Source organism: Chenopodium quinoa, unplaced genomic scaffold (assembly GCF_001683475.1).
Source record: "Chenopodium quinoa cultivar QQ74 unplaced genomic scaffold, ASM168347v1, whole genome shotgun sequence".
Lineage (NCBI taxonomy): Eukaryota > Viridiplantae > Streptophyta > Magnoliopsida > Caryophyllales > Amaranthaceae > Chenopodium > Chenopodium quinoa.
Window position 1 is genome coordinate 2198814 of NW_018745675.1, and position 25406 is coordinate 2224219.

A 25406-nucleotide genomic window follows, 5' to 3' on the forward strand; every position below is an offset into this window, starting at 1 on the left:
GAAACAAACCACTAAACTTGTTCAAATACATAATTTATGTGTTACATTCATCGACATTTGCCGTACATATTTTTAACTACCTCTATTAGTATTATTTGCAACAAACGGATATTATTTGTGACACTTAAAAAAATTTATTTGTTGCATATAATAAAAAACAGAAATATAAGTACAGGAAGAAAGATACAAGAGTACAATTAGTTCTCTGTCTAGACTAAGACATAATTATTCTCGGTGTTAACTATTATTCAAACGGCGACAATCCTTTCGAATTTCACCTTGGTCACCGGTAAGAGGATTATTCTCGGACATTACTATCATGGCCCTTGCAAACTTGTCATGAAAGTATGTATCATCATGTGCCATGATCTCAACATAAGGCAAAGTAGAGGGATCTGAGGCTAGCTGCTGGTCTACTAGTAGTAAGCCATTATGGTTCAATAAATGCTTGTAGTACATGTTGTCTAAAACCATTGGAGTTTCAAGGTCGTTTCTTGCATATTCGACTGCTTCTGGATCTGGGTTTGGTGTTGGGCATCTTCTCTTAAGATAATTGGCGTAGTCAGGGTTTAATGTTGGATCAACAGTTGGATATATTCGATTTACGATGTTTACACAATGAACTCTTCCAACAGAATGAGCCCCTGATGAATACAATTTCACACCTTTTAGTTTTAATTTACTAATGATTTAGGTAAGTAATGTAAATTGTTCTTGAATAATGCTTGCATTATTGATCTAGAAATCAAATTTAGTCTAGGTAATTGGTTACATGATTGTCTTAAACTTCACGTGGTTAACAAGTCCCACAACTTTTTTTCTCAGGGACAAAAAGTCCAATGGTCACCATACTCACTAATGTGGACCGGATGCTATAATGAGTTAACTTTAAAATTATAGTACTTCCTCTGTTTTTTTCTTTGCAATACACAAAATGTTACACTATTTATTTACTAACCTTGACTAGGTTTGATGATTTATCATAAAGAAAATAAAGTCACGAGAAATCTTGTTAGTTTCGTCTCGATTTATACTTTTATAATATTACTTTTTGCTGTTTTTAAAATATTAGAATTTTCAACTAGCACAATGCATGCGATGTGGCTATTTTTTGGGAAATAGGTTTTGAAATTGACTCTAATGTCTTAAGCCTATTTATATGATATTTTATTACAAATATTTGCACACAGACAATAAATATATTGGATGTTATGTAATTTAAATAAAAACGTGGATGATGATTTACACATCAAGCGTTAATAGTATACCTAAAAGAGCAACTGTTCCCTCGATGTCAACGCCAATTGATCCAAAACGAGCTATAACAAGAGAAATAGAATCATTGTGGTTCGGAATGAAATCTTCAACAATTGCTGCATAACTTTCTAGGCTATCTTTTCTTCCTGTCTTCATTTCTATATACGGCCCTCCTAACTGCATATATTAAATCAAGAGAATTTTATTAATTTATTATACTGTTTTTTAGTAAAATGAGTCCTTAGGGCAATACAAATTATGAATTGAGCTGTCAAAACTCTAAAGTTCAAAAGATTTCAAAAACTTATTGAATAGCGGGTAAAACTATTGACCTATTCGAATCATCATTATTGTACTCGAATATTGGGGTAAAACTATTAACTTATAACCCGATACTGACCACAAACAGATATTGACATCCAACCGATTTGACCGGTCACTCTACGACCCAAACTTAACTTGTACGCGACATGCATGGTATTTACTAAAAACCGATTTGACTCGACTTGAAATGATTTGAGGTCGAATTAGTATTCAACCAATATATAATAATAATAAAATCAATTAAAACCTTTTGTTCACTCATTTTGTGGTGACCAGTAACTTGATTTTATTGGACTCGTCATTGTTAACTCATAATCATCAACCATAACATAAAGTAACATGAACCAAATGTCAACGGAACCTGTTTATTACCCAATTCCAAACAAGAGTTACCAAAATTCATCATGAGTTAATTTGCTTACAATGATAATGGATTTCATTTTAGTCTAACAACATATTGATTCAGTTTACTTAATTCATAAAGCCCTTGTTATAATATAAACTTGTAACATGTTTAAATCGCTTGATGAAAGTGATATATGATAATAGGAGAACCATCCCCAAAAGCTAGCTCAAGTGTCCCACATCAGCCCCCCATACGACCGATGTGGGACTTAAGTGTAATATCTTGCAATGGACCGTAATATACCACCTGTTTGGGGGTAAAAATACCCCTAAAAAACGGACCACTGTTAACGCAACACGTGTCCCAATAGCCTGCTAACACGTGTCAGCCTCAGAGAGGCCCAAAGGGAACCAACCCTCTACTGACACGTGTCACCAAAACCCTAGAAGAGGATTGATCTCCTTCTCTATAAATAGAGGAACCATCTTTATTTATAAAAAAACATACATTGAATACATATTCAATACACACAAAACCGAGCAATCTTCATTGCAGAACCCTCCTGACTCATGAGGGGTTATTACTATTTTTCGCACTATACTCCTCAAACACGTTCTAACTTGATCGTCGGAGGCGGAACTCCCACCCTTGGGAGTCTCCGTTGTTTTGCAAGTACAGGCAGCTGGAGGTCAGTATCGGTGTTGTAACTCTCCCGCAGGACACTTCAAAAAACCCCGAAACACCACCCCTCTTTGCATGCCACATGCCCTCATGTGGCAGGCTTTATGCTAACGATCCTAACCCCGACAATAGCGATGATGTCACCTCCATTCATGTGTAGTGGTAGGCTTTGCGCTAAGTGATCCTAGCCCTAGCCGAACCAGCGTCACCTTTGATCCATCGGCTACATGTAGACACGAAGGGGTGGTGGTTGGCTCTGATACTATTGATATAGAACAATAGGAGAACCATCTCAAAATTTAGCTCAAGAGAAGGAGAGCCCATTGTCCTATATATATATAAACCCCACATCAGCCCCCCATATGACTGATGTGGGACTTAAGCCCGATACCTTGCAATGGACCGTAACACAAAGTATAGAAGTCATTATATAAGTTCAACATACTAATCCAACTTGAACTTGAACTTGACCCAAATAAACTCAAAATTGGTCCCACATAAAGCGTATTCAGCTCATGAATTATGTGATTAAAACCTACGTAACCTAAACTCGAAATTAGTTTTCAAAACCTACTCAAACATGATTCGGCATAATCTAAACCTGAAATAAAACCCGAATAAAATTGGATTTAAGTTGAATCTGACCTACATCCAAAAGGTTAAACAACTCAACATAACCTAACAGAACATGACCCGATCAACCTGAACATGAACCAAATTTAGAGGTTAAATTGAGAAAACATGACCCAACTTGATTTAATAAGGAAAATGATCTCGGCCAAAGCCCCAATTTAATTTGAGCTCAACTGAATACCCGATTTGATAGCTTTAGAGGCGGGATTTGAACTCATAACTTATCTTACATAGATTCTCATTTTGAATTGGTTGGCCAGGCCAAGATCTCATGGCTAGATTAACAGAATGGAGTTCATAAAAATATTATTTGATAGCACTAGTGATGAGGTTTGACTCCATAAAATGACCATAATTTATATTATTTACGTCAATTACATGTGTTAACTTTTACTTCATCAAAGGATATCTATTGACTAAATTTTATGTATATAGTGTTGCTTAATTCTATTTTTGAAAAATACATTTTACTACTCTAAACACCTTATTTCACAATATTGACACATTCTCTATATTTCTCTTTTAACTTCATTCATCTTTATTAGTTAAATCTTAAACTTTTTCTACGTTATTAATTGGTCTTACCATACGCTTGCCATTATCTATTTGTTACACTCACTTAGCACTCCTAAAACCAAGAGCATTGTGTATACTATATAGTATTAGCTAGAGGTGTTAAATCAAGTATTCAAGTTAGATTCAGGTCGGGTCATGTCAGGTTTCAAGTCAAATTCAAGTCGGATCGTGTCGATTTTTTCTGACTTACAAGTCGGGTTCACGTCGGGTTGGGTCATGACATGTGATTAGGGGATTTTTACCCACCAAGCGCCGTTTGACAAGTGGACCAACCAGGTTCCGCCACGCGTCCTCCACGGACCACTTAAGACACGCCACGTGTCCACCCATGCCAAATGGGACAACCGGCCATCAAGGCCCATTTCAGTCTAGAAGCCCGATCGGCCCTAGGTTTACCTTAAACCTAGAGAGTTGCACGCTTCCCAAGGCTATAAATACTCGATTAATCCTCATTAATCGAGGGACCGAATAATTTACGGAACACACTAATAACCGGCTGATCTCGCTAGCAAAGCAGATTACCTACATTAAATACTCTCACCTAGAGAGACCTTATTACTTTAATTTCTGTATTAATTACTCCTTAATCAGGTACTAACTTGACCGTTGGAGGCGGAGCTCTCAGGAGTCTCCGTTATTTTGCAGGTACAGGCGTCCGGTTCCAGTCTCGGAATTGTAACTCTCCCGCAGGACATCAGAAAACCCCAAAACATTTGGCGCCGTCTGTGGGGAGAGTACTTCAGAGATGGCATCCAAGTCTGTACCGACCCCAGAAGAGAGGCGTCCCCTAGACGACCCTCAAGTTCAGTCGGACCATGATACCGAAAGTGAATTTGAAGTTGAAACTCATACAGCTCCAGACGGGACCCTAAGGGCCCGCCGTACCCGTCATACTGAAATAAGGGAACGGGAGTATCTTCAAACAGGAAGCGAGCCAGCAGGCGCACCGCTTGCTCGGCAACAGCCGACTGATGGGTCTGCTCCCATCACAAGGAACGAACTCATGACCTTCATGAGGGGATTCAAGGGAGAGATCCAAGAGTTGATCAACAAAAAACCGCCTGCTTCAGTCAAAGAGCAGGCGGCCAAAAAACCTTCCACTTCACTGAAGAGGAAGCCAGTTCAAGGGCGAGAGGCGACTCCCCATCCTAAATCTAAGAAGCGGGAGCCGTCTGCTCTTGATTTCACAAAACTCCGTTATCCTACGGGAAGTAGGAAACCGGTTCGTCATATTCAGGCGGACGGGTCAAAGCAAACGTTCACAGATGCTCGGCACCTGCTAGAGCAGAAGAAGAGTGACCGATTATCAGAGTCGGCTTCTACTTCAAATTTTCAGGACAGTCTGCGAAATGCCTCGATGAGGCCAACTCAGTCGTACCATGAGAGTCAGTCAGGCGGCACCTCCCGTCAGTCTGGCTTTCATAGTGCGCAGGCGGTACCAAAATTGCCATTTGTGCCGCAACAACAATATTTTATGCAGCCACCTCCATTTGGTGGACCTGCAGCAAAAAACGTCCAACCTATGGACTGGCAGCTACGGCTGCTTAGACTTGGTGAACAGCCGTCGGCCTTCTCCAAGGAAATTACTGAAGCCGCTCAGCCGGCCAAAGTAAAAAATGTTTTAGTAGGCGCCTATGATGGCACTACTAACCCGGAAGACCATCTGATGGCATTCACCAACCTGATGTACCTTCAAGGGTTGGATGATCCCACTTGGTGCAAGTGTTTCCCAGCAACTCTCAAGGGAATTGCACAGCAATGGTTCGGCAACCTGCCGACTGGTTGTGTAAACAGTTTCAGGACGCTTGCTTACTTATTTGCCTCCAACTTTGCAATGAACATCCCTGCGAAGAAAACGACCCTTGATTTGGGAACAATTCAGCAGGGTGAAAAGGAGGGGCTTCGTTCCTACATCAGGCGGTTCAACCTGATGAGAATACAGATTCAAGGGTTACCGGATGAGGTAGCTTATACTGACTTTTTTAGAGGTCTCAAAGACGGGTCTACCTTCAAATTTGATTTAGTTCGAAAAAGGGTGGCGACTCTTCAAGAGGCCTTGATTGAAGCAGAAGCCTATATACAGGCGACTGATCTGTGTACAATGAAACAGTCGGACGGGAAGAGGTTCGACAATAGAGAAGGACGACAGAAACAGTCGTCCAACAAAGATGAAAAAAGAAAAGGGGTCTGGGCGGCTGATTCCTCTAAACAGCCGGCCAAGAAGAAAAAGGAATTCAAACCATACTCCCCAAAGTATGTGTTTAACAAGGATAACCAGTTTATCCTAAAAGAAATAAAGGGACGGCTCTCAATTGAGAAACCGCTCCCCATGAAGGGTTCTGCGAGCAACCGGAACCAAGACAAAATCTGTGCTTATCATGATGACATTGGTCATCACACCAACGACTGCATTAGTCTCATGCGGTACCTAGACCGCTTGGCTGATCAAGGTGATCTTGACACTTATGTCAAGAAATCTACGGGGAATACTTCCTCAAAAAAGCAGTCGGCCAAAAAGAATCAACAGGCCGACAGTTCCGATACAGATGATGCAGTCGTCTACACCATTGCAGGCGGCTTCTCAGGAGGCGGCCCCACTATTAGGGGCAACAAAGATAATATAAGGCGGTTAGATGTAAATTCCGTTCACCAAGAACGACCGTCCAAATATACATTTCCTGAGATTGTCATCACTGAAGAGGATCTAGGAGGAATAAGGGGGCCGCATGACGACCCTCTCGTTATTGAATGTAAAGTGGCCAACCAGAGAGTTGGTCGAATCCTCATAGATACTGGGAGCTCTTCAGATCTCATCAGCAGCAAATGTCTGTCAAAACTGAAATATCAGACGGACTGCATACATCCGGCCTCCCACCCTTTAATAGGGTTTGGAGGAGGAGTCGTCCACCCACTGGGACGAGTTGATCTACCCGTCCGCCTGGGCGAAAAAGGGGAAGGACGACACATGGTAGTCCGATTCCTAGTTGTAGAGGAACTCTCTGCCTACAACATGATTCTGGGTCGCCCAACCCTGAATAGTGCCAAGGCTGTTATAATCCCGTCACTTATGCTGCTTAAGTTTGAAAGGGACAATGGAACAGTCGGCTCCCTAAGGGGAGATCAGAGGATGGCCCGAGAGTGCTATCTCTCGGATGTCAAACCCACTGCTAAGGCCACTGGGTCAAGTGGAGAAAAAACAGACCTTGACAATGTCAAGGAAAGTGCGCCTGTTCAAGAAACAGGCGACAGAAAAAGAAAGGCGTCCCAGACAGAGTCCGCCAGAAAGGCAAGAAAATAGCAATCATTGGCAGAGGACCGGCCGGATGAGTTCCGCCCTCAGCCGGCTGGTGAGCATACGGACCTGATATTAGACGACTCCCGCCCTGACCGAACAGTCAAAGTTGGGACGACTGCTCTGAGAAACCTTGGTGATGACTTTCACAACCTGTTGAAAGAATACAAGGACATCTTTGCATTTGAAGTCCATGAAATGCCAGGCATTAGTCCTGATCTGGCAGTACACAAACTCGCTGTGGATCCGAAAAAGAAGCCGGTACGGCAAAAGAAGCGGAACCATGGTGAAGAAAGAGGTCAGGCGGCCGCCGCCGAAGTCAAAAAATTACTTGATGCAGGGTTCATTCGGCAATGTTACTTCCCAGATTGGGTTGCAAATGTGGTACTTGTTAAAAAGCCGAATGGCACCTGGCGAATGTGTGTAGACTACACAGACTTGAACAAGGCGTGCCCCAAAGACAGTTACCCTCTGCCCAAAATTGATAACCTGGTCGACTCAACAGCCGGCCATGCCTTGATGAGTTTTATGGACGCCTATTCTGGTTTTCATCAAATTCCTTTGTGGAAGAAAGATCAGGAGAAGACGGCCTTCGTCACTGATCAGGGATTATACTGTTATACGGTCATGCCGTTTGGTCTTAAGAATGCCCCGGCTACATTCCAACGAATGATAAACACAGTGTTCTTTGATCAGATTGGGAGAAACGTCGAGGCATACATTGATGATATGATTGTTAAGACTAAACTTCAGAAAGATCATCTGACGGACCTCCGAGAAACTTTCGCCACACTCAGGCGGCACCATGTCATGCTCAATCCCAAGAAATGTGTATTTGGAGTTGAGTCTGGGAAATTTCTCGGATTCCTTATCAACCAGAGAGGAATAGAGGCGAACCCTGAGAAGGTACAGGCGGTCATTGACATGCAGTCGCCTCGTACCGTCCGAGAGGTTCAGAAGTTAACAGGTTGTCTGGCGGCCTTGGGAAGATTTCTAAGCCGATCAGGCGACAAATGCCTATACTTTTTCCAGGCAATTAAGAAAAAGGCAAGGTTTGAATGGGGGCCGGATGCTGAGGCCGCCTTCCAGAAATTAAAGGTTCACTTGCATTCCTTGCCAAGGCTGGTCAGCCCTTTGCCCAAAGAAAATCTCTACATGTACCTGGCCGTCTCTGATCATGCGTTAAGCGCGGTGCTCCTTGCTGAAAGGGACGGCTGTCAACTTCCGGTCTACTTTGTCAGTCACGTACTGAAAAATGCCGAGTTGAGGTATCCCCTAGTGGAGAAATTTGGTCTTGCACTCTTCATGGCTGTTAAAAAATTGAAGCCCTACTTTCTGGCACATGCAGTCGTCGTGTATACCGACCAACCGATCAAACGGCCCCTTACCACCATGGAGTCCTCCGGACGAATGATCAAATGGGCCATAGAAATGCAGAGTCTCGAAGTTACTTTCGAGCCTAGAAAAGCAGTGAAGGGGCAAGCCTTTGCTGACTTTATTGTAGAGATGACTCGTCCTCCTGACTCTCAAGTTCCAGACCAAGTCTGGAAGGTATATGTGGACGGAAGCTCTACTTCAAACGGTTGTGGAGCAGGCGTCGTATGTCAATCCCCAGAGGGCGACAGGTTCGAGTATGCTCTACGCTTCAGTTTCCAGGCTTCAAACAATGAGGCAGAATATGAAGCTTTACTAGCCGGGATCCGCATGTGTAAGGCGGCCGGGGCAAGGAAAATAGACGCCTGTTCTGATTCACAACTGATAGTGAGTCAGTACAATGGCGAATACGAAGCAACACATCCGGCCATGATCAAATATTTACAGGCGGTCCGACAAGCAGTCGGCTCCCTTGAGGATTTCCATCTGATCCAAGTACCGAGATCAGAAAACAACCAGGCAGATGCACTCTCGAAATTAGCATCATCCGCCTCCTCCGATACTCCTCGAACTGTGTTTTGGGAAGTAATGGAGAAGAGAAGCATCGAGGAAAATCCTATTGGAATTCTAGACAGAAGCTCAACCTGGATGGATTCAATCAGGGCATATCTGACAAACGGTACACTGCCGGATGATCCTCAACAGGCGGCATCACTGAAAAAACGAGCCTCCTGTTTTGAAATGATACAGGGGGAACTGCACAAGAGGGGGCACCTTCAACCCTTCTTAAAGTGTGTTACTCCTGAAAAGGGACGAGAGATACTAGATGATCTTCACTCTGGTTTCTGTGCTTCCCATATAGGTGGTAGGATGCTTGCTCAAAGGGCAAGGCGGCAGGGCTACTTTTGGCCTACTTTGGAAGCAGATGCAATGGAGATGGTGAAAAAATGTGACAAGTGCCAAAGGTTTGGCAAATTAATTCACCGTCCGGCTACTGACCTCACTACCATTCACAGCCCACTACCGTTTGCTAAGTGGGGCATGGACATTCTGGGTCCATATACGCCTGCTACAGGCGGCAGAAGGTATATACTTGTTGCCGTTGACTACTTCACTAAATGGGTAGAGGCGGAGGCTGTAAAGGGAATCAAGACGAAAGATGTAATTTCATTCATTTGGAAAAACGTCATCACTCGGTTCGGGGTTCCCATGTCTATGGTTTTTGATAATGGTCCCCAATTTGAGACGCCTGTTCTCAAAAGCTGGTTGGGAGACCAAGGAATTGGACATTACTTTGCATCTGTCGGCCGTCCACAAGCAAACGGCCAGGTAGAAGCCTTTAATAAAATCATCTCAGACGGTCTCAAGAAAAAAATTGAACGAGCAGGCGGCCTATGGGCAGATGAACTACCACATGTTCTTTGGGCCATTAGGACGACTGAAAAAGGGGCGACTGGAGAAACTCCATTCCTCCTAACTTATGGTGCAGAAGCTGTTCTTCCAATAGAACACTACGAGCCGACTCTTCGAGTAATGCTATATGACGAAGAGGCAAACTGGGAAGCTATGCGCCTGGCATTAGACTCACTTCCTGAAAAGAGGGGCAATGCTGTTTTGCGCCATGAAATCTACCGCCTGAGAATGACTAGATCATACAACAAAAAAGTGCACAGGCGTCCACTCAAAGTAGGGGACTTTGTACTTAGAAAAATGGAAGCAGTTGGTAGGGCTAACGAGTCTGGCAAACTAACTCCCAACTGGGAAGGACCCTACCGAATCTATGCGGAAGTCAGGGATGGTACCTACCGTCTGGAAACACCAGACGGACAACCGTTGCCTCGAACTTGGAATGTAGATAACCTTAAGAAATATTTCTTTTGAATGATGTAAAGTAAAGAGCTACTTAATAAAGTTGGCACTTACTATTCAATTTTGTATTACGAGGGGCATGCCGTCTGTACCTTTACAGTCGGCTACTCTCCATTGAGTTTCACTCTTTATCTTTACAGAGGCCGCCGTCTGTTCCATTACAGTCGGCTACTCTCCCTCGAGTATTTTACTCACAATACTTAGCTAAAAAGTTTAGGGCCTGGCCGATCCTGTAACTAACAGGCGGCTACCCTTCTTTTACTTAGCACATACGTTCACCAAGAACATACCAAGGCCACTGGCCGAATGATCAGACCAGGCGCCTAGTCAACTGATCTAACTTTTAAAAACTAATCCGACCTGTCCCAACATTATAGCAGGCGTCCGGCGGCATCCATTCGGATGAAATTCGTCGCAGAGAGCAGCTCCCTTTTGGGTGGAACATTGTTCTATAAACTAATTACACGGCACCTATACGACTGTCCCAAAGGGCAACCACGTAGCCGTTTTTGAGACAAGGATAACTCTATCACTAACCAAACCAGTGGTAGCAGTTGACATCTGAGTCAGATGACCGCCTGTATTACTTGGGATAAATGCAGGGGGTACCTATTGAGTTAATAGCCAACAAACATTGGCGAATCAAGGGGTCTAGCCGGTCTACGCCGCCTGGTACCTCTACTTCTCAAACAAAAGTGACGGAGACTGAGTAACTCCAAAGTTAACTCATAGTCACTCCTTCAAATTTGGTATGGAACCTAAAAAGTTTGAGTCGTCCGCCTGTTTTATACAAACAAGGGCACTCGAACCCCTATTCCTACTGGATAACCTATTGAGTAAATAGCCAACAAACATTGGTAAATCAAGGGGTCTAGCCGGCCTACGCCGCCTGATACCTTTACTACTCAATCAAGATTGTGACGAAGACTAAGTAACTCCTATGTTAACTTAATAGTCACTCAAACTTAGTACTGAGCCTAAAAGGTACGAGTCGTCCACTTGTTTTTAATAAACAAAGGCTCTCAACCAATACTCTTGCTAGGTTAACAAATAACAAATTAGAGGCCAACATTGGCAATAAAGGGAAACAACCGGTACCCGCCGCTTGTTTTCCTACTTAAATTCCTTGGCTACTTGGTAATTCTATTTACTTGGTCAAATTGAATAAAGAGTTCGAATACCGATTGATTAAATGGCCGACTGATCATCTATCCTGGAAACAGACAACCAGTCGTCCAGGGGCATAGGCGGCATACTTACTATTTGTACCTGTCTTAACGTTCGGCCATACACAACAGTCTGTCTAGTGAGCAAATTTCAAATACTTAGACAAATTTGAACAAAAACAAAAAATTTGATTAAAATGAGCCGGCCATAAAAGACCAGCAGAATATTCAAAACCCCGGCCCCCTGGCCGGGTAATTACAAAGCAAACGGCACGCAGGCCGTGAAAAGAAAAAAAATACTTAAAGCTTAAGAAGGGGGCAGTTCAGTATCAGCAGCAGCCGCCTGGTCAGCACTCTTCTTGCTGGACTCGGCCTTCGCTGCATCATCTTTTGATGCCTTTCCCCCAAGTGGCACAAGCGCCACAACAGGCTCTTCCTCCTCCAACGCAACGTCCATCGCCTCTTCTTCAGCAGCCGCCAGGATCTGTTGATTATATATTTCCGAACACTGGCGGTACGTTCTTTCCCATGAGGCAAAGTCGGCACTGGGGAACAGTCGTTCCCAGGTCATGCGTTGGATTTGGGCGGAGTCTTCCACCATCTCCCGGACGAGCTCTTGTTTTTCTTGCTCGGCCTTGTCCGAGAGCTCTTGGGTAAGACTCTTCTCCTGGTTCACCAGGCGTTCTTTTACGTTAGCCAAAGATTTCTCCATGGCTTCGTAAGAGTGCATTTTCTGGCGAAGGGGTTTCAGCTCGGCTTTAAATTTGGTGACGGTCCCCTCCAGCTCGTCAACCTTCTTTTGGGCCGCCTCTAGCTGAGCCCGAACAGCGGCGGTCGCCTGCGCCTGATAATAAAGAAGATCAATGGTCAGTACTTCATTTTGGGCAATTTGAAACATTGCTTTATCACAGCTGGAGGCGGCCATAGCCTTTGCGGCCTTTACCTCTTTGTTTTTCCGATCAATCGGCTTGCGAAGGCTGTTGACTCGGAGCAGGGCCTAAGTACAAAGAAAAACAGGCGTCAGTTTCCAATCATAAGGGTTAACAGGCGTCCTGGAACTTCAAAAGGGTATACCTCAGCTAGGATCCCCGAAATTCCATCGAGGTCAAGGGTGCCGGCACCCTTGACCGCCTCCCTGTCAGAGGGAGGAACTACTTTAACCATTGACTTGGCTACCTCAACCAAGTCAAGTCCCTGGGGGCCGGCTGCATTAAGCAGAAGGAAAAACAAGTTAGACCTAATCAAGAAGGAAGCAAGAGTGAGTTTTTACAAGCAAGTGTCCATACATCTAGGCGGCCCCGCCTGGGTTTTTGAAGAAGTGGCCGGCTGCTTCTCAGCCGCCACTGTTTTCCTGGAAGACCCAGGAGAGCTTGCAACAGTCGTTCTCCGGGCCTTGGGGTCCGGCTGTTGCGAGGAAGAAGCCCTTGGAGTGCCAGACTGAAAACAAAAAGAGTTAGTATATGCATAATACAACTTAAAGGGGAAGAGTTTTCAAAGCTTACCAAGGGTGCCTCCTTGCTGGGGGAGTCGGCGTACGACTGCTTCATTAGCGAAACCCGCAGCATGGCCGCCGCAGTCTTAGATGCTGTTATTTTACTCATGGCGTCGGCTGAAAGAAATAAACAGCAAAGTTAGTAAAAATCCCAAGTAAACAAGGCGTGAAAAAACAGAGTATTCGTCAGGCCGGCTACCTCTAGAGCACCGACTGCCGAGGCCACAGGCGGCCAAGAAGTACTCATCATAGAGCCACTTGAAGCTCGGGACGCAGTGTAGGGGTACTTGCTCTCGTACCCCTGAAGTAGAGTTCGCCCTAGTCTCTACTTTGAAGAGTCCTTTGTCTAGGATCTCTCTTTTAGCCTTTGGGGGAACAGGCGGCATGCTGCGGCCGCCTGCAAGAAGAGGCGGATCCCTGTTCCACTTGTTAAAACGTTTGTTCAGCTCCGTGTCTGAACTCTCGATAATAAGGAAGGTGTTCCGCCAATCCTTCCATTTGTTTGCCTTACCTCTCGTCATGAGGTAACCCCTGTGGCTTGTTAGTTGATACCAGCCGGTACCTCCCGACTTAGGGGTCCGGCTGAGATAGTTCATCTGGGCGAAAGCCTCAAAACTTGGCTCCACCCCGTTCAGTTCGCACCCGGCCACATAGCCGAGTACGTTTACCCAAGAGTTGGGGGCTAACTGCCATAACCCCAGATCATACCCATCTAAAATCCGCTGAACAGCCGGATGTAATGGGAAGCGCAGACCAGCTTTGATGGCCGCCACATAGCAGCCAAAACAGCCGTCACCATAGCTGGTACCAGCCGGCCAGACGACAGTATCTTCTGGATCCGGCACAAACAGTAAATACTCCGGGCTCATTTTGTGGTTAGCAATAAAGCTCGCCACGTTGTCTCGCATGGTTGCGATCCGGCCCCGGGGCACCCTGCAGTAGTAGGGGGTGTTTTCCTCTCTGTAAGAGGCGGACGGCTCTGCCCAATTATCCCCCTTCTCCACTGCATGGGAACTTCTCGCCTCTTGTAGGCGGTTATGTTTTTCTTCTGAGTCAGAAGAACTATGGTCAGAAGAACTATGGTCAGAAGAGCTGGAATCGGACTCGTCCCCTGACGAGTCCGAAGAGGACGACTCCTCCCCTCTCCTAGAGGGGCCCGCCTCCTCTCCCTTAGAAGGAGCAGAAGGTAAATTAGACATGTCCACGGTTAGATGAGAAGGGAACACCTTGGTCCCTCTCTCAGAACTGTCAGCTTGACAGTCGCCTCGTTCCACATCTGGCGCCTGGTCAGATGTTTCGCTAAGGAGTACCCTTTGGGAGGAGCCGTCTGAGTTTGATATTCTAGCAGTCTTTTTTGTTCTGGCCATCACGTTCTGCATAGACACAGATTCAGTCGGACTTTGTATAAAGGGCAAAGATGGGTCCAGAAAAGGGCAGGCGGCACTCCTAGTCCTAGATTCAGCCGTCCCCGGTGACCGGCTGATCACTAACTTAGGGCGTGTCGTGTGCTTCCATGGTGCCATTTCAAAAAATAAAAAGAAAATTAAGAGTAAGAGAACTGAGTTACCTGAACGGATGACAGTTGATGAAGTCCTGAAAGTTCGGGTCAGTCGGCTTGTCAGAACAGGCGGTAGGCAGAAAAAGTCCGAAAATGTCAGAGCAAGTTCAGGGGTCCGAATGTTCTCGCAAAAATTCTCAAATGTGAAAATGACCGAAGTCAGCACTTCCTTTTATAGGCAAAATGAGAAGGCGAAGGGTCGCTTCCGAATTCAAATTTGGGCGGGAGAGTCTCCCGGCCGTCTGCAAGGTGACACCTGTAACGGGCCGTCGCCTGTCACCGTGCGACGCCTGTCACAGGCGACACGTGACCAGTCGCGTGCCACCTGTGAGGGGCAAATGATTAGGGGATTTTTACCCACCAAGCGCCGTTTGACAAGTGGACCAACCAGGTTCCGCCACGCGTCCTCCACGGACCACTTAAGACACGCCACGTGTCCACCCATGCCAAATGGGACAACCGGCCATCAAGGCCCATTTCAGTCTAGAAGCCCGATCGGCCCTAGGTTTACCTTAAACCTAGAGAGTTGCACGCTTCCCAAGGCTATAAATACTCGATTAATCCTCATTAATCGAGGGACCGAATAATTTACGGAACACACTAATAACCGGCTGATCTCGCTAGCAAAGCAGATTACCTACATTAAATACTCTCACCTAGAGAGACCTTATTACTTTAATTTCTGTATTAATTACTCCTTAATCAGGTACTAACTTGACCGTTGGAGGCGGAGCTCTCAGGAGTCTCCGTTATTTTGCAGGTACAGGCGTCCGGTTCCAGTCTCGGAATTGTAACTCTCCCGCAGGACATCAGAAAACCCCAAAACAACATGCTTTATATCTTTTCGCGCGGTTGCAGTTCGGGTTCAATTTCAGTCAATTTTGGGTTGGGTAATGTTTTGGGTTCAATTTGTGTCAAGTCGGGTTAAAACAAGTTTAAAGCAAGAAAACTTCGGTCAAATGAACATCAAATCGGGTCATTCTTATACTCGTGTCAAATTATAGTCAAGTTGGGTAAAGAAAAGTTTTGAAAGATTAAAGCACAATCAAGCCATGTCATTCTTAGGCTCGCCCGGTAAAGGTGTCAATTCGAGTGATCAAGGCGGATTCAAAGAGGTGAGGTCAAGTCGGTTCAGGTCGGGTCTAATTTCAAACTTAAGTCATGCTAAATTATTTGATCCATGCAAGTCAAAATCTAAATCGGATATTTTGTTGGGTCGATTTTAGATCGGGTCAGCAGGGCTATGTTTTGACACCTCTAGGCTCGTGTCAAATATGAATCGAGATAAGTAATAGGTTATTATGTTTGGTGTTTATTATGTAAAATATAATTAAGTTGAGTGTTATTTAAGGTTTAGATCATTGTAAGATCGGGTCAAATTGGTTATCGATCAATATCCATTCAGGTTGGTAACAAGTTATAATCGATTTCAAGTTCTAAACAAGTCGAGTACTAATTGTGACAGGCTATAATTGATTTCAAGTTATTATTGTGACAAGTTATAATCGATTTCAAGGTATAATTGTGATAGGTTATAATCGATTTCAAGTTCTTAACAAGTCGAATACTAATCGAGTTTGGATCATAATCAAGTCAAATCAAATTGGTTTTTGGTTAATATCAAGTTAATTATAGGTTCAGATTCGGGTTCAGGTCATAAAGTATCAGGTCTATTCGGTTATCAATTAATGTCAGATCTGTTTCGGTTCAAGTTACATGTCACTGTTTTCACCTATTCTTTGGGTACGGATCGGATACAGATCATTTTCGGCTCAGGTCGATTTTTCAAGTCGGGTCAGATTTTGACAACTCTCGTATTAGCCACGAACGGGGAACTAATCTAATGGATGGTGTACAATACATGTATTTGTTATTCTGTCCTAGGAATTAAGAAATATGGATGTTTTGCGATTGGCACGTTATTTATTCAAATATGAAGATAATATACGCTGCAATAAAATATCAAAGAAATCGATCTTAATATTTGATTAACAATTTTACACTCAAATCATTATTAAATTTGAATAATAATTACAGTACATTTAGTTTTTTAATTCTTGAGATTGCAATATAATTAGTAAGGCCTTGTTCACTTCACCTTAAATAAATAATATTCAATAAAAGTAAGTTCATTCAATTTAGTAAAAATAATTCAGCTCATTTAAAATAAGTGAAGTTCAGTAAAAATCAGTAAATTCAAAGAAGAAATAATAGAAAATCAGTAAAAATAATTTCGTTTCAGCAAAAAAAAAAAAAAAATCAATTCAGCAAAAATAAGGTGAAGTTAATAGGACATAAATATATGTACCTGTTTCACGCCATCTCTTGCTGCAAGAGCCACAATATCAGCACAAGAGACTATTCCTGGACATTCATCCTCTAGGGCTTTCTTGATTATATTTATATATTTGAAGTTTCTCATCCCAAAATTCCTCGACGAAGATTTTTCAGAGTGTATACCTTGTGCTCGATCCTCGTCCAATAAGATTGATGCATCACACGACTACATGAACAATTTGATTGATTCACATAAAATCATTTAGCTACTAACATTAATAAGTAATTTAAATAAATTGAATAAAATGATTAAAATCCATATATGTCAAAGAAAATTTTATACCTTAACCATGCAATCATGAAATAAGTTTCTGATCCATGAAATGGCTGTATTTCCATGCTTATGGTATAGTTTGCTCACCTCTTCTTTGACTATAGCTTCAGCATTTGGACATGTTTCGGAGTAATAGTTAAGCTCTAGTTGACTTGATCCTGATCATTTTTTTTTTAATATTTTTACATCATAATTTTCTTGGTGCACATCAAGTAAAATAAAAGGAAATTCACTATTTATATTAATTTGCCATAATGATCGATAAAGATATGGACAAAATAATATATAAGCTGAAAACGCTGTTAAAGTAAAATAATGGACAAAAGGAAATTCACTATTTATATTACCTACCCCGTACCCTTTGGCTTCATTTATGGACAAAATAATATATACGGAAGGTTTCCAATAAAATTTCTTACCTTAATTATATGACTTATATAAGCTGACCTGATATTAATAAATACTTATGTCAAGGAAATATACAACTAACTAACTTAGGCCCCATGCCATGCATGATAACAGTGTATTTGGATAGAAATTTAGGAAGGAAGGGGAGGGTGGAGAAAAGAAGGGAAGGGGAAGAAAGGGGAGGGAAGGGAGAAAAAAAATCAGTTCCCCTTGTTTGGACGGGGGAGATGAGGAAGGAAAGGGAAGGTAAAAAAATCAGATTTGCAGGTTATTTACAAATTTATAGTTATAAGTATGCTCAAATATTTGATAATAATGCAAAACCCAGCAAAAATTCAATCAACAAGTCAATGCAAATATACCGATTGAAACATCAAATTGAACAAAAAGAAGAGGATAATGATCAATCGAAAAGCGAAATTCCATCGAAATTGAACTAGAAATCCCAATAGATACGTTTTGAATTAGAAAATCTAACAAAGTAGAAAATACATTATATAAACCCTAGTTTCAAATTGGGAAAAAGTTAATTGGGGGTTTCCATGAAAGATAGAGAAACAGAGGAGGGGAAAAAAAATTATGATAAGAGGGTTGAAAGAGGAGAGGAGAAAGAAAATCAATGGGCTAAAGTAATGGTAAAATAGTCTTTTCAGGTTATTCAGACTTTTAAACTCAATTTCCTTCCAAATCTCTTCAAAATTTGAGAGATTTGATTCTCAAACACTAAAACAAAAAATTTCCTTCCATTGCCCTCCCCTCCATTTCCCTCACCTTCACAAACTGGTATCCAAACAGTGGAAATTGCCCCCTTCTCTTTCCCTTCTCTTCCTTTCTCCCTTTCCATCCATCCAAACAAGCTGTAAGTCTAATTATTTATATCTAACAAAAAAGGAATGCTTTAAAGTAAATTTTTTTACATCTATAATATGAATCAATTTTATCATGGAGTATTACTTTTTTAGCAAAATCTAATATTACTCTATTTATTAGATAAGGAGTTAGAATAATATTTTGGTTAAAAGAATAATAAGGAGTTAAAATCACACCCTCGATTTGGAATGATATTATTATAACTGTAACAAATATTAAAAAAAATGGTTAAAAAGGAAAGAAGTGTTTTGGAGGGAAAAAACAGCACCAAGATGTGACACGTGTCACTTCCGGTGTCTGTTTTAGTATTAAGTTACTAGTAAGTAGCCCGAGCGTTGCCCTGAGTTACTACTTTTGTAATCGTTCAATTGAGATATATTTTAAAAAGAATTTTGAAATCTGAAATCAACATTATTGAATGTGTTTTTTTTTTTTTTTAAGAATTAAATCATGTGGTTTACACTTATGTACATTTCTTTTTCATATTTATAACATGCTTGATAATGGGCTAAGATGGTTGAATAGCCAACTTTCATATAAGTGGTTGGGTGTTCAAATTCCCTTAACCTTATATTTTTATATATATGAAGTAATGTGAGTTGCTTGGGTGACGTGGCGTAATGATTAAGGTAAATTTAGTGATGATGTGGCATAAAGAGATGTTGGGTAGGTGATGTGGCGTCATGAAGTGTTTGGGAAGTGACGTGGTGTAATTTAAAGACGTTTTTATTTGGCGTAATTTTCAATAACTACTCTATAATTATTAACATTATATTTAATTATAAAAAAAAAGCTATTTAAGTTACTATTTTGTAAAATGAATTAATTATGAGAGAGTCTATTATTAGCAAAATAGATAATTTAAAATACACATATATGTATATTTATATATATTTCACTAACTAATTTATATCATTTCTTCTTTTAACCAAATGAATATCTTACAACTATGTATCTAATTCATAGATAGATTTACTTTTTACACACTATTAATCCATTCCCTCTTACGCGGTATTTATTTTTCTTCTCAATAATCAACTGGCTTAGAAAAAAAATCATATATTTCCTAGCAAGCTTTTCAAACATAATTAAATACACAAATATTTTAAAAAAATAATCCTTGTTGTAAAAATGGTAAGAGTAGTATATAGCACTATGTATGTCACAAATTATGTTAAGAATTTGATATTCATTTTTTTAACTTTAGCTTATGGTATCAATATATATAGTGCAAGGATACATTAAATCTTTTTAATCTTCTATTTATATATAAGATTTGTTTCCTAAATAGGTTTTTTTTTTTTTTTTTGGACACACCAGAAAATGACACGTGTCATTGTTGGTGTGTCTTTTAGTATATAGTTATTGATTGATTGATTATTAATTGATTGATGTCATCATCATTTAATATTAAGGGAAAGGAGGTAATATATATAAAGGACATGATCTTACATTAAATATATATTGTGTAAATTTAAGAATAAATGTCTTATTTTCTGTCAAAGATACACCTAAATGCATGAATTATTTTGTTAAAGGACTATTTAAAGTCCGAGATCAGTTTATATAGTTTATTAGTTTTCTATTTTAAAAATCATATGTCTGTGTGTGTGTTTTTTTAAAAAAAAAAAAAAATACTTACCACTAACTTTGGCAGGACTTAGAATACTAAGTTAATTGTAATTTGTTTTATTAACTAGTTGTTGGCTGATGATGTCCCGGGTCTTTACGATACAATATTACTATCATCATTAAGTACTTAATGTTAAATGGGTCGGAAAAAGAGTAGATTGATACTATCAAACTCTAAAGAAATACTTCGTATATGATTTGTTAAAAAATAAAGCTATAAGAAATAACCTATAGTATGTAAGTGATGTAACGAATAATAAAGTATGAATGCATTTAAGTTAATTATTGCTAAATAGTAAGGTAATTATTATTTGGATGATTGTATACACATAATAATAATAATAATAATAATAATAATAATAATAATAATAATATTGAATTCTCTCGGTTTGGATGATTAGGGTTGGGTAGGTTTAGGCTTTTCCATCATCTTTCACGTCATTTTTCCGGTTACTCCTCCGGCGAAGTGTAGTCCAGTTTGGTGACCGTCGATTTTAGGGGTTTCAGAGCGGTTAGCAGGCAATATCTAGGCGAAATTCCTTTGAAATTCAACGAGTTTTATTGGCTGTTTCTGGGCGTATTTCGAGCAGGTTCGACGACCTTTTTAGGTGAATTTTCCGGCGTTTTATAGACCCAAGCGTGGGTCAGGTTGCGGGAGGTTTCATGATCGATTTTCCGGCGAATATTCAGGCTGTTTTTTGGGTGCAGTTTCAAGGCGTGTTTTGGTGCAGTTTCAGGGAGTGTTTGGGTGGTTTTCCGGCAGCGGTTTTTTTAAGGCAGATAGGCTTCGTTTCTGGGTTGTTTTCAGGTGTATTGTGGTAGTGTTTGGCGCTGTTGTGGGCGAGTTTCAGGCAGTTTTCAGCTCAAGGTTCAAGCGGTTTTCTCTTTGTTTTTCAAGCAGTTTCCTGCTCGAGTTTGGGTGCAGTTTGTTGGTCCGTTTGGGTGTGATTTTGGTGCAGTTCCTGGTGTGGTTTCGGAACAGTTTCGTGTGCAATTTCTGGTGCAGTTTTGGTGTATATAAGGTGTAGTTTTTGGTGCTTTTGAGTTTGGTTTTAGTGTGTCGTTGGTGTGCTATTTTGGTGCAGTTTTTGGTGTGTTGTTTTGTGTTCTTCTCGTGGCAAGTTGTGGTGGGTGTTATGCCTCCTATGGTTCGATTTCATTGTCCGTTTGTGGGTCTTAATGGGTGTTAGGATGGTGGGGGTAATGGCTCACTAAAGCTTATTTGCTCACTCATCTTCGTGATCATCATTGTTGTGGGGATGCGCGAGATATGACTCGGCACTCTCTTTCTTCTGATTTCGCTATTTTCTTAGAGGCAGAATCAACATTTCGTCGTATGGGCATTTGGTTTTATGGGGAGTGTTTTAAGACACATACTTTTAGTACGAAGTGTCGACATGGTCCTGGTTCTGATGATATTGTGGCCCCACTTGATTATGCGGATGGTATTGTTCGGTTTGTTCTTTATGGTTTTCCTAAACCGCAGGGTCCATTTTGGGGGTATCTGATCTTGTTCCTAGAGTGCATCGTGAGCCTCTTTTTGCGTTCGATGTTACTCTCTTGGATAGTTTTCTATCTAAGCGGTTTCGTTCGGTGAAATCTATTCCTTCTAAGTGTCGCTTGGGTTTTTCTCGGGTTTTCAAAGGAGCGTTTGACAAGGTGATTTGCAAGCCTGATGACGTCTCTTGTTGGGTTCAACTGCTTGTGTTGCCTCTCTGTGTTCTAAAAACCTTTTCTCCAAGGAGTAGTCGTGAGTGTTCTTCGGGTGTTAGGCGGCAGCAGCAGGAAGAGAGTATCACCGCTACTATTCGATCTTAGTGTGAGCCTGGTGGTCCAGTGCATCTTGTGCGGGATACGTTGGCTGATGTGTCTCCACCTTTGTTGGATGCTGATGATGAGCATGATTTGTCTGAGCGTAATATTAAGCAATGTAAGAGAAAGATTAGTGACGGACATTACACTGCTGCGGTTAGGGTTCTTTCGTCTGCTGGTCTTGCCCCTTACAATGATGCTACTCTTGCTGATTTGCAAGCTAAGCACCCTTCCTTTTCGGCTCCTATCTTACCAGATATCCCCGTTGATTAGCCCCTTATTGCTACACCTGCTGTTGTTTTGGATTAGATTAAGGGTTTTCCGCGTGGTACGTCATGCGGTAGAGACGGCTTGCGTGCTCAACACCTTATGGATTGCTTGGGTGGTGCTTTAGTTGCTATTTCGGATGAGTTGGTAGACTCTATTACGCAGATGGTTAATCTCTTTCTCGCTGGGAAATGTCCTGCTGTGTTTGGAGAATACATCGCCAGTGCTCCTCTTAGGCCACTTGTTAAGCCTGGTGGTGGTATTCAGCCTATTGTTGTGGGTACCGTTTGGAGGCGTCTGGTTTCAAAGGTTAGGGCTGCTTTAATTGGTCCTCGTCTGGAAAAATATTTAGGAGGTCTTCAGTTTGGTGTTGGTGTGCTGGCGGGTGGTGAGGCTATTCTTCATGCTGTTAATCGTTTGGTTGAGGCTTGTGGTAGTGATGTTGGCCTCTCTATGTTGTTGGTGGATTTCCATAATGCCTTTAATTTGGTTGATCGTACGGCTTTACTGCATGAGGTCCGTCTCCGTTGTCCTGCTCTCTCGCGTTGGGTTAAATTCTGTTACTCTTTTCCAGCCAGACTGTTTTATGGGGAGCATACCTTTAGGTCTTGTCAAGGAGTGCAACAAGGTGATCCTCTTGGCCCTTTGCTTTTTGCTTTAGTGCTCCATCCGTTGGTGTGCCGAATCAGGGTTTCTTTCGACTTATGTTTGTAGGCTTGGTATTTGGATGACGACACTATTATTGGTGACACCTTGGTGATAGGAAAGGTTATGGAGTTGATTTTGGTGGAGGGACCTCGTCTCGGCCTCCATGTGAACGTTGAGAAAACGGAAGTTTTCTGGCGCACGAAGGACCCTCGTAGCCGTCTGGTCGGTGTCTTTCCTCTAGATATTGCTCGTCCTGTACATGGTGTTAAGTTGCTTGGTGGTCCTGTCAGTACGGATTCCTCTTTCTGTGGTGAGCTTGTTTCGCAGAGAGTGTCGAAGACCATTGTGCTAATGGATGCTGTTGCTAAGCTTGATGATCCCCAATGTGAGTTGTTACTAATTCGTGCGTGTACTGGGGTTTCAAAACTCTACTTTTCTATGCCACTTGTCCTCCTCGTCTTTTTGAAGCGGCCCAGATTTCTTTTGATTCGGGGCTAGGTTTTGGTGATTGGCAATGGCGACTTACCACCTTACCTTTTTCTTATGGTGGATTGGGTGTCTATTCAGCGGGAGATGTTCGGCACTATGCTTTCCTTGCGTCACGTTTGCGTCTTCTAGTCTTTAGGCTACGCTTCTTCGCAATTCTGGTATTGTTGGTCCAGGATTGGCATTCGATGGTGCTCTTAGTCTTTTTAATAGGACTGTAGAGACTGACCATATGCGTAACCCTAGTGAGATCGCTGCCCCCAAACTCATGAAGAAATTGGCAGATATATATTTCACGAAGGTCATTGCATCTATAGAATCCACTTTCTCCTTATCTCCGCATCAGGTTGCCTTTTGGAAGTCCCAGCAGGGGGATCACACTTCTGCCTAGTTGCGAGCGGTCCCAATATCAGGTTTGGTTCAGACTATGAATGGTAAGACTTACCGTTGTGTTCTTTGATATCGGTTGGGTGTTCCCTGGTTCTCCGTTTCGACACCGTGTTCTGCTTGCTCAAGGGTTTTTGATGGAGATATATATGGGGATCATGTAGTGTCTTGTGCTGGGATGGTTGGTATTTAAAAACATCAGCACAACGTTGTTCGTGATACCCTTGTTGATATTTGTTTCGCTCTGGGATTTCTGCAAGAAAGGAGGTTAACGTTGGGTTGACTGGAGGGAACGACGGGGCTCTTCAACCAGCAGATGTGTTGCTTTATTCCTGGATAGAGGCCTTGATGTATGTGTTGACTTGACGGGGTCTTCTCCTTTGACACAATCTGGGTTGTCTGACTTCATTCCTGGTCGTGTTGTGTCGACTGCGGCTCAGCGAAAGCGAGACAAGTATGAGGCACGTTGTAAGGCTATTGGTTATGATTTTCTTCCTTTCTCCTTTTCTTCAGTGGGGGAATTAGAGAAGGATGTTGTTGCGTTGCTGAAGCGGGTTCAGGCGTACGCTAAGACTTAGGATATTGGTGCTCATGCAGCTGCTCACATCTTCAACAGGATTGGGTTCGCTATAGCTAGAGGGGTGGGGGCCCAGATTATATCTCGACTCCCCACTAATTTCTTGTAAATTGTTTGACTATGTAGGTTTTTGTTAATAATAATATAATAATAATAATAATAATAGAGTTTAGAAGGTATCCTACTATTTCTTTTTTTTAGGCATACAAAGTATGTTACTAACGTTCATTACTTGTGTATGTTATAAACGTACTAGTCCTAAGAAGAAAAGGTTTAAGTTCAAAGTTGAATTTTTTTTAATTACTCCAACCTATGATGTCTACTTCACCTTGAATGATTTTCAAAACGTACCTTTAACCATCAATATCTGTAAGTTGCATATTAACCAAAGTAATAAAAAATTAGTTTTATAATAAAACTAATTATTAAAACGAATCCACCTACATCTCACAGGACTAAATTTCTTGTATACATTGAAAAGAATGTCACCAAACTTTATAAACTTTACCCAACGGACAATATATTATGAGCCAAAAAGATTATTTAATGTTTTAAAAAAATTATTAAATTTTTCATTTGTGGCACTAAGTTTGACTTGGAATTCGTCGGACACATATGGATAATGATTTATACAAGAATAGACCGAAATAAAATTTAATCTAAACACACACATTATTGACCATAAACTTGATTCAGATCAAAACCTTTTATGCACACGTAAATGCACATTAAGGTAGGTGCATCCAAGGATGATTTTTTGCTCTTTTTAAAATTTTGAAATCAGCAAAAATATGTTAAATGGTCAGAAAATACTCCTGGTGCAAGAGGGTGTGTAATTTTTTTACAACTTATAAAACATAAATTTGATAATTTATCGAAAATCACAAAGTATCAAAATAAAATTGAATGAAAAACTAACTTGACCCAAATCAAAATTACACGATCTAAATCCAATCTAAATAATATCTTTACTGAGAAAAAAGGCTAAAGAAAGGTACCATGATAAAATTGATGTTGTAGTAGCAACAGGAGAAACAAGCAAAAGCAGTAGATATTATAAAAAGACATCATATGTTCAGGCTCTCTTTTGTGTCCTCACTGTTTTTTACATGCTTTCTTAAAGTTGGTGTTTAATTTGCT

The 25406-nt window shown here is 41.5% G+C and overlaps 1 protein-coding gene across 2 annotated transcripts; it reads right to left on the minus strand.

The window, feature by feature from the left end:
- On the minus strand, window positions 1-25406 carry LOC110717208 (peroxidase 21). Of its 2 annotated transcripts, none has more exons than XM_021895860.1 (5): window positions 25265-25406; window positions 17189-17283; window positions 16877-17071; window positions 1269-1434; window positions 1-644 (listed from the first exon to the last, which is right to left on the minus strand). In XM_021895860.1, the coding sequence occupies exons 1-5, from the start codon at window positions 25335-25337 to the stop codon at window positions 238-240; spliced, it is 936 nt and encodes a 311-aa protein (XP_021751552.1). In that variant the 5' UTR covers window positions 25338-25406; the 3' UTR covers window positions 1-237. The 2 variants fall into 2 exon arrangements, with proteins under 2 accessions (XP_021751552.1, XP_021751551.1); XM_021895859.1 differs by having other exon boundaries at window positions 17189-17337.

Bases quoted from the DNA above. Each gene is read 5' to 3' on its own strand.
- LOC110717208 (XM_021895859.1), bottom strand. From the start codon at position 25,337: ATGATGTCTTTTTATAATATCTACTGCTTTTGCTTGTTTCTCCTGTTG. The intron at 17,072-17,188 runs GTATAAAATTTT...TTGTTCATGTAG, and splicing joins TTCATGATTGCATGGTTAAG to TCGTGTGATGCATCAATCTT. The intron at 645-1,268 runs GTATACTATTAA...TGTATTCATCAG, and splicing joins GGGAACAGTTGCTCTTTTAG to GGGCTCATTCTGTTGGAAGA.